This window comes from Eschscholzia californica, unplaced genomic scaffold (genome assembly GCF_041429995.1).
Source record: "Eschscholzia californica isolate CP2 unplaced genomic scaffold, dmEscCali1.0.p SCAF_4, whole genome shotgun sequence".
NCBI classification, from domain to species: domain Eukaryota; kingdom Viridiplantae; phylum Streptophyta; class Magnoliopsida; order Ranunculales; family Papaveraceae; genus Eschscholzia; species Eschscholzia californica.
In genome coordinates, this window is record NW_028238461.1 from 51,170,828 (window position 1) to 51,185,979 (window position 15,152).

General features: G+C 37.0%; 1 protein-coding gene across 6 annotated transcripts; it reads left to right on the top strand.

Annotated features, from left to right (window-relative positions):
- Positions 1-1,927: 1,927 nt before the first annotated feature.
- On the top strand, positions 1,928-13,880 carry CIPK3 (CBL-interacting protein kinase 3). 6 transcript variants are annotated; one of them, XM_086638394.1, is made up of 16 exons: positions 1,928-2,060; positions 2,628-2,678; positions 9,009-9,251; positions 10,057-10,119; positions 10,277-10,348; positions 10,743-10,850; positions 10,952-11,032; positions 11,669-11,722; positions 11,848-11,973; positions 12,057-12,146; positions 12,335-12,457; positions 12,552-12,662; positions 12,804-12,917; positions 13,007-13,063; positions 13,160-13,234; positions 13,445-13,880. In XM_086638394.1, exons 3-16 carry the CDS (start codon positions 9,081-9,083, stop codon positions 13,526-13,528), a joined length of 1,329 nt encoding a protein of 442 aa, XP_086494520.1. In that variant the 5' UTR covers positions 1,928-2,060; positions 2,628-2,678; positions 9,009-9,080; the 3' UTR covers positions 13,529-13,880. The 6 variants fall into 6 exon arrangements, with proteins under 6 accessions (XP_086494520.1, XP_086494523.1, XP_086494522.1 ...); XM_086638396.1 differs by having other exon boundaries at positions 2,007-2,278; XM_086638398.1 differs by lacking the exon at positions 1,928-2,060 and adding an exon at positions 2,401-2,556.
- The last annotated feature ends 1,272 nt before the right edge of the window (positions 13,881-15,152 follow it).

Below are 15,152 nucleotides of genomic sequence, written 5' to 3' on the forward strand. Positions count from 1 at the left end.
CGAACAACTTGCATGACTTTTGCAAATACCTTGCACAACCTTGCGAACATCTTGCAGAGCCTTGCAAACACGTTGCAGAGCCTTGCAAACACCTTGCCATGCCGTGCAAATGGTTTGCAAATTAGTTTTTAAATTGATTTAACATGAAATTTGTTACAAATTATTATATTTTGTCTAATAGAATGTTGTATCGAAAAACTAGCTAAAACCCCTACAAATTCATAATAGTCATTTTATAAGCTCTAGCACCATCATTTTACTTTTCTTCGAAAAACTTCCAAAGGTTTCATGAAATTCTCAATTTGAACATAAATACCAATCATGATTGTCCAAGAAAAAAATATTTCTCACAGGCATTTCATCTAACAACTTTATAGCTATTTCAACCAACCTACGTCTTGTATAACCAACTAACGTTGCATTCGAAGCAACAACATCTCTTTCAAGCATTTTATCAAACACATTGCTTGCATCAACTATACTTTACAACTTCCATATAAATCCAACAAATAAGTTTGAACATAAACATCAAAACTAACAAATTGTCATCCATCATTCATAACTCAATGAAAATAAAGCAATGAAGAAGTTGGATTATACCTTGAAACACTATCAAATTCTCCTTCCATTTAAAGTATATAAAACTTTCTCGCTCTAGAATTTAGAACCAAAAACTAAATCAAACCCCTTAAAAGGCTCTTCAAACAACAAGCAAATAGATTAAAACACCAAAACCTAAAAACATCAACCTATCTTATAGCCAAAATCGATTCAAACCCCATAAATTTTAATCGGCGTCGACAATCCAACTCGGTTCGTTCATGAGAAAAACTCAAGTTCCTGATTTATTAGTTAGATTATTACTAGGTATTTCTAATTGAATGAAGGGTACTTTTTACTCTTAAAAAATTGGTGCCTTTAAAAATGCCCTTCAAGCCTATTTTTATAACTTACTTGGGGTCTAGCTAGTTAAAAAGATGGGTTGTCTTTTTAACAAAAAAAAATACAAAAAATTGGGCCTTCCTGTATAATAAAGGAGAAGAATATCTTTTCTAGAATATACTCTTCTTGTAGCTGATTATTTTTTTTGTTGACTGATTATGATTACACCTTTTAAACTTTATTCAATGATTGAAAGTATACTTCTCAAACTTATCTCCAAAAGTTGAGATTATATCTCTTAAATTTATTTCTAAAGATTTTATACCTCCAAACTTACTTTTAATAGCTTAGATTACACTTCCCAAATTTATCTCTAAAAGTTGACAGTACAGAATTGTTTATTCACATAGGACACATTTATACCCTCGTACATAACAAACTAAAAAGTATCACTGGAAAATTTAAGAAACGAAACATAGAGTATGAGTATACTTTGGACCTTCTATGAATTTCTAATATTATTTTAAGTACAAAACTAATTGGGAATGGTTTTGTAGCTTGAACTCATAAATTATTTTGAACTTGGTTTGAATTTTCAATCTTATTTTGCAAGATATAATTGGATTTGATTCCTGTAAGATAAAAATTTATAATTTATTAAACTTAGGTATAAATAAGATATTTATCGTATGTAAAGTTCTAACGTAGTCTTTAGTATCTAAGACATATTTCAGATAATAAATATAGACTTTGTCAATCATAAGATGTCATATATTGAGAATATATTTACCGTATCTACCGATGTAATGACTCTTGAGTCAGAGTCAACCCAAAGATCTCTTGACAAACAAAAATGACTTGGCTAATTAGATATCCTTTAATACTTGTGCTAATTAGTTTGGTTAATGAAATTAGTGAATCTTAATATTGTAGATCTAGATTCTAACTTTTAATAACATTCAATAAAAGAATTGGGGTAGAAAAATCTTAACTCCAATGTGAGTCAATTACACTATATAACCGTATCTGTATAAAGGTAGATGGCATTCTGTCGTATTGTCCCTATCAACATCAAAACAAGAGAGAGAGAGAAGAATAAAACACATGGACGAGATTCTCTCACTAGACAATTTCAGTTTCTTCTCTGCTTCTTCAGTCTTTCTTCAGTAAGAAAAAAGGTAAAGTTTTCTTCAATAATTTCAGTTTCTTCTCTCTGTTTCTCAATCTCTAGGGAGTAATAAGGAGAGGCATTGGAGTGGGAAATTAATCTTGACCCATTCTATCACTGAAAAGCCAGATAATATCAATATATCTATCCAGCCTTGCTATTCTTATCGTCTTTTCTCTCTCACTATCTTCTCTATTCATCGATCTAATCTTATAATCTAACACTTGGGTATGTATTATTATGCAATTTATGTTGTTGGGTTGTTTTTTAATTATTGTTTTTCAAATCAAAGGGGCCACTGAAAGATAAGGTTTTTTCATTTTTTGTTTATAAAATCTGGGGTTTGTGGCGGGGCGAATTTGTCAAGGAGATTTGATTTGTTTTAAACTAGGAGCTTTGCTTTAGTTCTGAATCACTGAAATTATTTGTTTTTTTTTTCACCCCTTTTCTGGCTCCAATTTTGTGTTGCTTCTTCTTGGGCATGATTGAAATTTTGAATTGTGGTGGTTAGTCTGAATTGCTATGATCCAGCTATGTTTCAATTTGTGTGTTCCTTAATTCTTAGGTTTAATTACAGGTTTAAAGCTGATTCTGAGATCTGGGTATTGCTTGGAAGTTCATTTTGAAGGTGGGTTTTGGTTCTTTCAAATCTAGTCTTCCCAAATTTCATTTTATATTCTAGGATTTCGCTTTTTTATTCTATACCTGTAAATTGAGTTGCTTCTTCTTGGATATGGAGGTGAATTTGATGTATATTGTTATAACTTAAAGTCGCGGAAGCTATCGAACCTATCCTAGAAATTGATCCGATTATGAAGATTAATCGAAAAACTAAGCCAAAATCAAATATGCGAACAGAATTTAACGAGGTTCGGCTTTAAAGCCTACGTCCTCGGGCGAACAAGAAATCTTTATTGAAGGATAGATGAAGACGACTAACACAACCCGCAAGTTCGTCCCAAGATGGTACCGTATAGAATTTAACCTTCTATACTAGATCTTCGACGACCGAGAAATTTAACACCGCTCAAAACTATGAACAAAAAATTTCTCTCTCACTTGCTCTCTCTCTTTAGCTCTCTCTAAAGAAGAGTTGTTGTTGCTTGTGTTGGTGTGTTGATTACAAAGCACTCAACCCCTATTTATATATATTATAAGCCAAAAAATTGGAAACTGCCTATTGAGCCAAAAAATTGGAAACCATCCCAATTTTTGGAAACTGCCTATTGCTGCCTCTTAAACCGCCTCTCCACTTTTGGAAACTACCCTCTTACAATTCTCCACCTCGTACACAATTTGATACATTCAAATTTTGGACGAACACCAGGATACTCCTTGTAAGATATCGACTTCTTGTAACTTTCATCCGACTGCACCATATGACCATGGTTGCCTACGTACCCTTTTATAGGATCAAGCCTACCGTAGTTCTACCAACCCTTCACATAAAGATTACCTTGTCGCCATTACGCCCTTTCGGGCAACTTAACACGAGCCGATTTGTAGCAATTCCAGACAATGTTGAAACTTGCTACACGTCACCACTTTAGTCAACATGTCTGCGGGATTCTCATCTGTGTGTACCTTCATGAGAGAAACATCACCTTCCTCTATGACATCTCGTACAAAGTGATACCTGACATCGATATGCTTAGTGCGAGCATGATGAACCTGATTCTTCGCCAAGTGGATCGCACTTTGACTATCACACCATAAATCTACGCACTCCTGCTTAATCCCTAGATCATCCAGAAGACCCCACAACCACAATGCTTCCTTCACACCCTCGGCCATAGCCATATACTCGGCCTCCGTAGTAGATAACGCAACTGTAGATTGTAACATTGATCGCCAACTAACTGGAGCACCATGTACCCTAAATACATAACCAGTAGTAGATCGTCTTCTATCTAGATCGCCAGCATAATCCGAGTCAACATAACCGCTTACCTGACATGTGTCTCCACCAAAGCACAAACCCGTATCAACAGTACCCTTCAAGTACCTCAAGACCCACTTCACAGCTTCCCAATGTGTCTTCCCCGGGTTTGCCATAAACCTGCTAACTACACTGACCGCCTGTGAAATATCTGGACGAGTACACACCATAGCGTACATTAAACTGCCAACTGCACTAGCATACGGTACACGATCCATGTGATCCTTCTCCACCGTAGTAGTGGGAGATTGTTTTCCCGAGAGCCTGAAGTGTGGTGCCAAAGGTGTTGACACCGCCTTTGCATTCTGCATCCCAAATCGAGAAACTACTCGTTCGATGTAACCTTTCTGATTCAAGTACAGTTTCTTACTTGACCGCTCTCTCTTAATCTCCATTCCCAGTATCTTCTTTGCAGCGCCCATGTCTTTCATCTCAAACTCTTGACTGAGTTGAGATTTTAACTTATCTATCTCCACCATGCTTCGAGAAGCAATAAGCATGTCATCCACATACAAAAGGAGATAAATAAAGTCACCTTCGCGAAGCTTCTTGATGTATACACAACAATCATAGTCACTTCTGCGAAAACCATGCTTTAGCATGAAAAAATCAAATCGTTTGTACCATTGGCGAGGGGATTGTTTTAATCCGTAAAGAGATTTCCTCAAACGACATACTTGATTTTCTTTGCCCTCAACCTTGTATCCCTCAGGTTGAGCCATATAAATTTCTTCTTCCAAATCACCGTGCAAGAAGGCGGTTTTAACATCGAGTTGTTCCAGCTCAAGATCACTGTGAGCAACAATACTCAATAGCACCCGAATAGAAGTATGTTTCACGACCGGTGAGAAAATCTCATTGTAGTCGACCCCTTCTTTCTGTGCATAACCCTTGGCCACTAGTCTTGCCTTATACCTTGTACCCTTCATTTCAGAAGAATCCTCTTTCTTCTTGTACACCCATTTACAACCAATAACAGACTTACCTTCGGGCAATGGGACAACCTCCCATGTCTTGTTCTTGTGAAGAGACTCCATCTCTTCTTGCATAGCAACCAACCAACTCTCTCTATCCTCCGCGGTAATAGCTTGTTTGAAGGTGACCGGCTCGTCGTCTTCCACCGAGAGTGCATATTCAACAAGATTTGCCTGCCCATAATGCCTAAGAGGTTTGTCTGACCCTAACCTCTGTACCGGTTTATATAACCGTTTCTGCCTAGTGTGTACCGAAACATCCTGCTGTTGTTGTTGTAAAACTTGTGTACCTTCCCCTTGAACCTCCTCATGATCGGGTTCATCAATTTTCTCATCCTGAGTATTATCCTGATGCTCCACCTGATCATGATTCCTAGAAACCCGTTGGTCTTCGGCTTCTACTTCCACTACTTGAGCTTTAGTAGACCCAACATCACCACAACTAGGCACCGTAGCTTTCGCCATAGCTACAATAGATGACTCATCAAACACCACATCTCTGCTGATTACAAACTTCTTGTCTTCCGTACACCATAGCCGATAACCCTTGACTCCTGTAGCATATCCTAAGAAAATTGCCTTCTTTGCTCTATTGTCAAGTTTGTTACCTTTAACATGGTAATAGGCCGTACAACCGAAAACCCTAAGTCTCCCGTAATCTGCATGTTCACCTGACCACACCTCGTAAGGTATGCCGCCATCTAAAGAAGAATGTGGAGACCTGTTCACAATATAACAAGCTGTAGCAACAGATTCTGCCCACCATTCTACACCTAATCCCGAATTGGAGCGCATACATCTAGCCTTCTCAAGTAGTGTACGGTTCAATCTCTCTGCGACTCCATTCTGCTGAGGTGTGTTTACTACTGTCCAGTGCCTCACAATGCCTTCCTGATTACAAAACTCCTTGAATGCCCCATCCGTGTACTCGGTCCCATTATCCGACCTTAACGTCTTCAGCTTTCGACCAGTTTTGTTCTCAACCATTGCTTTCCACACCAGGAATGTGTTGAATACCTCATTCTTATGCTTCAGAAAATAAAGCCAGACAAATCTTGAATGATCATCAACGAATGTAACAAAATACCTGGAACCACCCTTGGAAGGTAACTTTGCCGGTCCCCAGACATCGGTGTGTACGTAGTCTAATACCTCTTTGCTCCTGTGCTTGCTTGTAGAGAACGTCACCCTGTGTGCCTTCCCGAACACACAATGCTTACAAAACTCCATGCAAGGCTTCTTCATGTCCTTCAACAAGCCTTTCCCGCACATCAAAGATAGACCCTTTTCTGACATATGCCCAAGGCGCATATGCCAAAGCCTCGTACTAGCCGTTGGATCCCTTCCACTGATTCCTACTGCTACATCTCCCGTAATTGTTGTCCCCAAAAGTTTGTATAAATTACCGTAACGAGTACCTCTCATTACCACCAAAGAACCCTTAACAACTCTTATGGAGCCATTCTCTATAATTATCTTACAGCCGTTCCGCTCCAACACACCAAGGGAAATTAGATTTTTCCGCAAATCGGGTATGTGTCTTACGTCGGTCAATGTTCTCACCACTCCATCGTGCATCTTGATCCGTATTGTTCCGAGTCCCACAGTTTTACATATACTATCATCACCCAGTATAACTGTACCACCATTTATACTCCTATAGGTAGTAAACAACTCCCTATTTGGGCACATATGGTGTGACGCCCCTGAATCAAGCATCCACTTATCGAAGATCTTCTCAGACACCTCCGTCACCGAGAAACATTCGTCCGCCTCTTCTGACACATATCCCGCCTCTTGCATCTCTTGTTTCTCCTTGTAGCCTTCGTTCTTTTGCTTCAACTTTCTCTTTGGACAAGCCGCTTTAAAGTGGCCAAGCTCACCACAACTAAAGCACGTTTTCTTGAAAGAGCCTCTAGATTTGGATCTAGATTTCCCGCCCTTTCCCTTTCCCCTTTCATTACTCCTCCCCCTCGTTACAAACAACCCTTGTGCTTGTTCTTTGTCTACTCCACCCGACGCCATACTGCTAGTAGCAACCTTACGAAGGTCATCCGCTAATAGCGAATTTTTCGTCTCTTCCATGCTTAGACTATCACCAACAAGCATCAAAGTTTGAACAAGGTTCTCATAGGATTTAGGTAATGAAAGTAACAATATGAGGGCTTGGTCCTCATCCTCAACCTTAACATCAATATCCTTCAAATCTGAGATAATCCTGTCAAACCTATTCACATATTCCTGAATAGAAGAACCCTCTTCCATTCTACATGTGAATAATTTGGATTTTAAGTAGACCCGATTCGTTAAAGTTTTCGTCATGAAACTGCTTTCTAGTTTTAACCACACACCCGCCGCCGTTGTTTCTTCGTCTACTAGAAACGCCACGTCCCTCTCAAGACACAACATAATGGTAGCCCGTGCTTCGAGATCTAACTCTTCCCAATCCTCATCTGACATATCTCCTGGTTTCTTTCCCGTCAACGTCTTGTGTAATTTCTGCGAGATTAACAGATTTTTCATCTGCATCCGCCAATAAGAAAAATCGTTTTTCCCATTGAACTTCTCTATCTCATATTTCCCTGATTTGACCGTACCACTTCTCGATCCCATCTTCTCTTCGTTCAATCTCAAACAAGGCTCTGGTACCAATTGTTATAACTGAAAGTCGCAGAAGCTATCGAACCTATCCTAGAAATTGATCCGATTATGAAGATTAATCGAAAAGCTAAGCCAAAATCAAATATGCGAACAGAATTTAACGAGGTTCGGCTTTAAAGCCTACGTCCTCGGGCGAACAAGAAATCTTTATTGAAGGATAGATGAAGACGACTAACACAACCCGCAAGTTCGTCCCAAGATGGTACCGTATAGAATTTAACCTTCTATACTAGATCTTCGACGACCGAGAAATTTAACACCGCTCAAAACTATGAACAAAAAATTTCTCTCTCACTTGTTCTCTCTCTTTAGCTCTCTCTAAAGAAGAGTTGTTGTTGCTTGTGTTGGTGTGTTGATTACAAAGCACTCAACCCCTATTTATATATATTATAAGCCAAAAAATTGGAAACTGCCTATTGAGCCAAAAAATTGGAAACCATCCCAATTTTTGGAAACTGCCTATTGCTGCCTCTTAAACCGCCTCTCCACTTTTGGAAACTACCCTCTTACATATATGTATACATGTCTTGTATGTTTGGCTTGTTTTGGTTAGTTTTACTCCACACTGTAGCCTTTTGCATTTATCTTTTGAATTTTGTCATTCCTTATCATTATTTTTTTGGAAGAAGCTTCGCTTTTTAAACGATTGAAGGTCTTGTTTGACGACTAATGTTGGTTTTTCTCGCTTTAACTTAGGTAGTAGGTCAGTTTTGGTTAAGAATTATAGGTTTTTTTTAATTTCGTAGGGGAATTCCGAGTTTTTATGTTGATCTTAATTTTGGTTCCACTAGGAAGGGGCTTCTGAGAGCATTCCACAATATAAACTTTAATAATTATATTCTTTCATTTTTGAAAAATGTTATAAGGGTCGGTAGGCCTTAAGTGGGGGTTATTCGTTCAATACTTTTGTTTGAAAATGTGTTTTTTTTTCACAATGTGCTTTTGAGATTGGTTGCCTCCCCATTCTAACATTGAATGCTTGAAAATTTATGGGTAGGTGTGACAATATTGAGAGTTTTGAGCTAGTGAAGGAAGTTTTGAACAATTCATTTTTTTTTGGCAAGTTTTCCTTGTCTATGTGAAGTATTGAGTTTAATCTGACACTATAACTTGCTTATGTTGTTTAGCAACTTGAATTAGTTGTGGGTAAAATTTTGTCTCATAGTTCTGCTGAATTTAAACCCACAAATGTTTGTTTTCAGTAAATTATCCAAAAGGAAGTAATTTTAAGTTATATATCTTGTTCTACTTTCATTCCCATGGGTATGCCACTAATGAGTTGGATTCTGTCCCTTTCCCCTATGCGTTTTCAATATGTAGTTGAGGAATTATAGCCTTAATTTGAGTTCAGGAGTTTATGTTTTGATGTTTTGGTTAATTGCAGGAAAAAACTTGTAGACAGTGGCAGTATTGCTAGTCAGTACTCGTAAATTCTTGAAAGTCCTACATTAGAAGAATGAATCAACCTAAGATAAAGCGTAAAGTGGGTAAATATGAGATTGGTAGGACTATTGGAGAGGGTACATTTGCAAAGGTGAAGTTTGCAAAGAATACTGAGACTGGAGAGCCTGTAGCTTTGAAGATCCTTGACAAAGAGAAGGTTCTCAAGCACAAAATGGCTGAACAGGTTGGTCATATCGATATTAAATATATTTCTCCTTTACTTCTTCAGTTATTTCTGAATTGCTTTAATATAAAGTTTGCAGAGATCTTCTGTTTATGATTTTGGATTTAGAAGAGTAAAAAGGGTGACAAGTGAAAAGAAAGTTCAGTGTTTGAACTTGTTTAAAAAAATTAAAATTTGATCCTTATAACCACAACTAAATCTTAATCCAATGTTTAATCGCGTTGAACTTTACCTGATTATGTTGGTAGGTTGGCTATTTGTGGTTTTGAAGTTTAGAGACTGGTCTTTCTTCTTTAGACCACTTGGTTATGAACAGAAGATATGTGATATACTTTCATCTTTAATCTAAATGCATACTATATTATTTTAACAAGAAATGGGCGTATTCATCTAATCTACTTGGTACTTGCTTATGGTGCATGTTTTAAATGTAAGATTCTTTTAATACAAGTGGGTGAGCAACACAAACCGTCAACCTGGTTAGGAAAATGTAGAAATATGCAGAGGTTGAGGTAATCTCGTTATCTGTTGATATGGTTTCGGTATATTTCAGTTTCAACCTGTAACATCCTTACTTCCCCATGAGTTAATTAACGACATCTGACACCACTCTGAAGAACAACTCTCTAAAGAACAGCTCCCTTGATTGTTAGTTAGAAAAGTGAAGGTTTAAGTGTTGAATATTTTATTATAGCTTTACTAGGGCTTCTCTTTGTCACAGTTTCTTTTGTTTTGATTGACTACCCTCGAACCAACTGCTTTCTTGAACATCATGTTTCTCAGATGGTTTTGATATACATTACAGATTAGGCGGGAGATAGCCACAATGAAGTTAATCAAACATCCACATGTTGTTCGCCTGTATGAGGTAGATTTTTCTTTTCTTCTTTTGGTAGGTTTGAAAAGCCATGGGATGATCCCATGGCCTTCTTTGCCTGTAATTTGGTTACAAAAGAGAAGATTGGATATAAAAACTTGCTATTGTAGTTGTTTATCTTTACTTGAAATATCATTTGTTTTTTCAGGTAATGGGGAGCAAAACAAAGATTTTTATAGTTATAGAGTTTATTACTGGCGGAGAGCTCTTTGACAAAATTGTAAGTTATCAATGCTTTATAATCGTATTTGGTTTCATGGTGTCTGTGTTAGAATTAGAAGCAACACGAGAAAATCATACGAGGGCAACTCTCATGGTTTGGACTGGAGTTAGCACCAAGAATCTATAGTGACAAGCTCATAGGCCATTACTACAACCCCTGTCACTACACAACCCTCACGGATCATATCCGACCCCAAGCATGCACAGTGGTTGGTGGAATTATCATTTTGTTTCATTCTTTGCGCTTGGTCCATTTAATGAACTTTTGGCGTTTCTCAAAGGAAAAACCTTGTTTTTGCATATAGATGTTTTGAAGTATAAGATTTGAGCTATCTCGGATAGTCTCTCGCATTTATTACGGTCTTGAAGTGTTTGGAGTTTTGGTTTTGAAGGTTAACCATGGACGGATGATGGAGGATGAAGCTCGGAGGTATTTCCAACAACTAATTAATGCTGTTGATTATTGTCATAGCAGGGGCGTCTACCACCGAGATTTGAAGGTAATTTTCTCAACTTGTTGCATGCCTCAAATTGTCTATTTAGCTGTTCCAATTGATATGGTGAAAATTGAAAGCCTTATCTTCCCATTTTGCCTGTCCAGCCAGAAAATTTACTACTAGATGTGTATGGAAACCTCAAAGTTTCTGATTTTGGATTGAGCGCACTTTCTCAACAAGTTAGGGTAATTAATCTTCAACTCTTCTATCTGTGAGATTTTTTTTTTTCTAATATTGCATTTTGATTATATTGTGAAACGATGATCTCAGTTTATTGACTGTGACATTAGATGATTAAATCTTGAACCATATCCCCAAGTACCCAAATCTACACCTTAACCGTATTTATTACGAAAGTATGTACATAAGTCAAAAACCACTTTCTTATTCATATGGGTTTGAAGTTTTATGAGTTTTTGAGCACCTCAGAGATAACTAGTGCTATTACATATATTTTCAAGGAACTGCCAATTCAGTTACTTCTCAACTTAAAACTTACTTAAACTATTTTTTAAAACAGGATTTTAAGTTTTTCAAGTTAAAAAGACAAGTTACATTTTGGTTGGTTAAAAATCCAATATTTTTTGCAACTCTTTCGCAAGCTGTTGCAAACCTCTTGCAAGTTGTCGCAAATCACGTAAACACCTAGAGAGCTGAAGACTAGACAAAATTGAGTTATTTTTGTGAACCAAAAACAAATAATTTATAGGGAGTTTTGACCAAATTTCCCTTTCAAACACACCCTTTTCCGTTTATCACTTTAACTTTATACAAATATGCTTATATTCAATAGTTCTAACTGCTAAGGATGTTTGTGGCAGGACGATGGGTTGCTTCACACAACATGTGGAACCCCAAACTACGTTGCTCCTGAGGTAGTTATCACAGTTCAATCATATTAGAGTCAATCATCTTGAATCCCATAAAATTTATTATATTATATAAAAGGTATTCCTCCACTTAAAAAAAATGTATGAAATAATTCGCTGTTCATTGTTAGGTCCTCAATGATAGAGGCTATGATGGAGCACCTGCAGATTTGTGGTCTTGTGGGGTTATCCTATTTGTATTGCTTGCTGGGTACTTGCCTTTCGATGATGCCAATCTTATGAACCTATATAAAAAAGTGAGCATTTTTACCGATTTTTAAGTACTGTTCCGTTTTTTGGCTCTATCAACTTTTTATTAAATTATCCACTGTACATGCAGATTTCAGTAGCTGAGTTCACTTGTCCTTCTTGGCTTTCTTTTGGTGCAATGAAATTGATTACTCGGATTTTGGATCCCAATCCGATGAAGGTAAATTTCTTCATCTATTTTTTGGGCAAATACTTGTTTGATCTACATAATATGTCTAGAATCTAAATTGTATTTATATGGCCCTTGTTAGATCTTCATGAGAAAACAAGATTTTTTTTCTTGTCATTTAGATGTTTGTTCAAGATATCTTTTGATTGTATTAACCTAATAATCGTGATCGATGACAGCGTATTACTATTCCTGAAATTTTGGAAGACCCATGGTTTAAGAAAGACTATAAGCCACCCGTGTTTGAGGAGAATGAATACACAAGCTTGGACGATGTAGAAGCTGTTTTTAAAGATTCAGAAGTGAGTCAATGTTGAGCTTAACTACATTACTATTTGAGTTTTATTAAAATCAAGAAATGATCTGACAACATATATGGTTTTGGCATTTAACTAGGAATATCATGTTACTGAGAAGAAAGAAGTTCAACCAGCACCTATGAATGCATTCGAATTGATTTCCATGTCTAAGGGTTTGAATCTTGGAAATTTGTTTGACACCGAGCAGGTTGGTCTTCTTCGCCAGTTTTGTTAATTTTATTTCTTACCCTGGTTTGAGATCCCGTCTTACCGATATGTGAAAAAACAAGAAAACAGAGATACTTTGGTCGTCATTTTATTGGTGTCTTGTCGAATTTGTGGCCTACAGGAGTTTAAGAGGGAAACTAGGTTTACATCAACATGTCCAGCGAACGAGATCATAACTAAAATTGAAGAAGCAGCCAAACCTCTAGGTTTCGATGTTCACAAGAAAAACTACAAGGTAAAAGATACAGATTTTTATACTACATTAAATGTTACAAACTATGAAAGTCGGCTTAAAATAATAAACTTTTGTATTTGTTCTCCCAGATGAGGTTGGAAAATTTGAAAGCAGGAAGAAAGGGGAACCTTAATGTAGCAACAGAGGTCTTGACTTGAAACGATTTTCGGGTTATTTCTTTTGCTAAATCCCATTATTTATTCTATGTCTCATACGTTCTCCTCTCCGATCAATGTTTTCAGGTGTTTCAAGTGGCGCCTTCTCTTCACATGGTTGAAGTTCGGAAAGCAAAAGGAGATACATTGGAGTTCCATAAGGTATATCCTGTGTAACTTTTCTCGACTTCAAAGATTTCACTAAAATTCGGAATGTCTTTCTTATAACATTTCATATTACTAAGATGGAAACATTAAAAACTACACTTCCTGTATCCTCGCCTTATATATTGATAGTTGACGTTACTTGTTGCTAAGTTTTAGATCCTCATTAAAATTTCTTGACCCGAATTATGACTCATTTGTTTGCAGTTTTTCAAAAAGCTTTCGCACTCTCTGAAGGATGTAGTATGGAAATCTGAAGAGGACAAACAAGATGTGAATACAGTACAATAGTACCATTTTTTTTCCTTGTGGTATTTCGATAGGGATTTGTTACTGCATCGTTAGCTTCTTGAATTTTGGGTAGTGTTCGATCTTTTTTTTGTTTGTTCATTTCCGGAGTGCTTATAAATCTCTTTGTAGCTAGTAGTGGTAAAGATAGAGAGTTGGGAAATGCATGGGTCTTCTCCACCATTGCTTCTCCAAAGTTATATATTATGGTTCTTGGCAGGCATTATGTTGTAGTTGAGTCTTCTTCCCTACCCAAGAAGAAGTGATTTGTTTATATTAATGGTTGATCTTGTTGTTGTTTACGATGAACTTTGCACATTTGAAGATAAATAAAGAAGAGAAGTTCTTTCTGCAATATTTCATTTTTTCCGTTGGGTTTCTACAATTTTTTTCGGCTGGTTTTCAAGGAACACCAGGCATATTCTCCATTTCTCCTGACAGCTAGTATTTTGGTTACATTAGCGTATTCTAAAATCTGAATAGAATCTCAATTCAGATTTCAGATTTGAAAAACAACACAACAAAAATGTATTCTATCAAAATTTATTTAGTTGTATAATAAGAAAAGGCCAGCGCTTTGGGGAAAGCAAAATAGTTTCCGGGGTGTGACGACTTGGTAAAAAATTGGTCAATTTTGTTTGACAATTTTATTTAGGGGGAAAGCAAAATAACTTCTCCACCTCAGCTCTCTCTCTCTCCACCTCACTTCTCTCTCTCTGCCACCTCATCGTCTTCACCGGTGAAGGTCGCCGGCCGGCCAATTTCCGGCCGGCGACCTTCAACCATAAATTTTTTTTTTCCTTCTCCTCTCTCTCTAGATCTGATCTAGAGAGAGAGGAGACCTCCAATGGAGGTATGGAACAGACCCATTGAAGGTCTGTTCCAGACCTCCATTTGGAGGTCCGAACAGACCTCCATTTGGAGGTCCGAACAGACCTCCATTGGAGGTCCGAACATACCCATTGAAGGTCTGTTCGGACCTCCAATGGAGGTCTCCTCTCTCTCTAGATCAGATCTAGAGAGAGAGAAGGGAAAAAAATAAAAAATTTCTTATGGTTGAAGGTCGCCGGCCGGCGACCTTCACCGGTGAAGACGATGAGGTGGCGAATACACGAGGTGTTAGAAAATATTCCCAATAAAATATATTTCCCCGAAAAATTTTCAAAACTTTACATATTCCCTTTAAAATTTTACACCCCGGAAACTATTTAGCTTTCCCCAAAGCGCTAGCCTAAGAAAAATATTGGTTATAAGAAAAAAAAAAAAAAAAAAACTATATGATTTTATGGAAACCTAAGTATGAATTCTAATTTTGATTATATGTGGATGGATTTTGATTTTTATAATAGGAAAACAAATTAGAGATTAAGATGCTAGACGCATTAGCCGCCCCCACTAAAGCGGGGGCTTAATACATCTTTTATTAAAAAATGAGCAATTAGTTGAATGATTGATGTGGAAAATCATATAAGATAAGCTTCCTTCTCCTTTTTGTTCTCTTTATTCTTGAATAATAGACCCTCTTTAGTTAGGGTTATAACCTTATCCTCTTGGTATTCTATATGTTGTCATTGCCAATATCTTTTTATCTATCTACCAAATCCAATTTAAATTAGTTTATATACAC

Coding starts and splice junctions, on each gene's coding strand:
- CIPK3 (XM_086638394.1), top strand. CDS start 9,081: ATGAATCAACCTAAGATAAAGCGTAAAGTGGGTAAATATGAGATTGGT. Junction 12,918..13,006: donor TTCACAAGAAAAACTACAAG/GTAAAAGATACA, acceptor TTGTTCTCCCAG/ATGAGGTTGGAAAATTTGAA. Junction 13,064..13,159: donor ACCTTAATGTAGCAACAGAG/GTCTTGACTTGA, acceptor CAATGTTTTCAG/GTGTTTCAAGTGGCGCCTTC.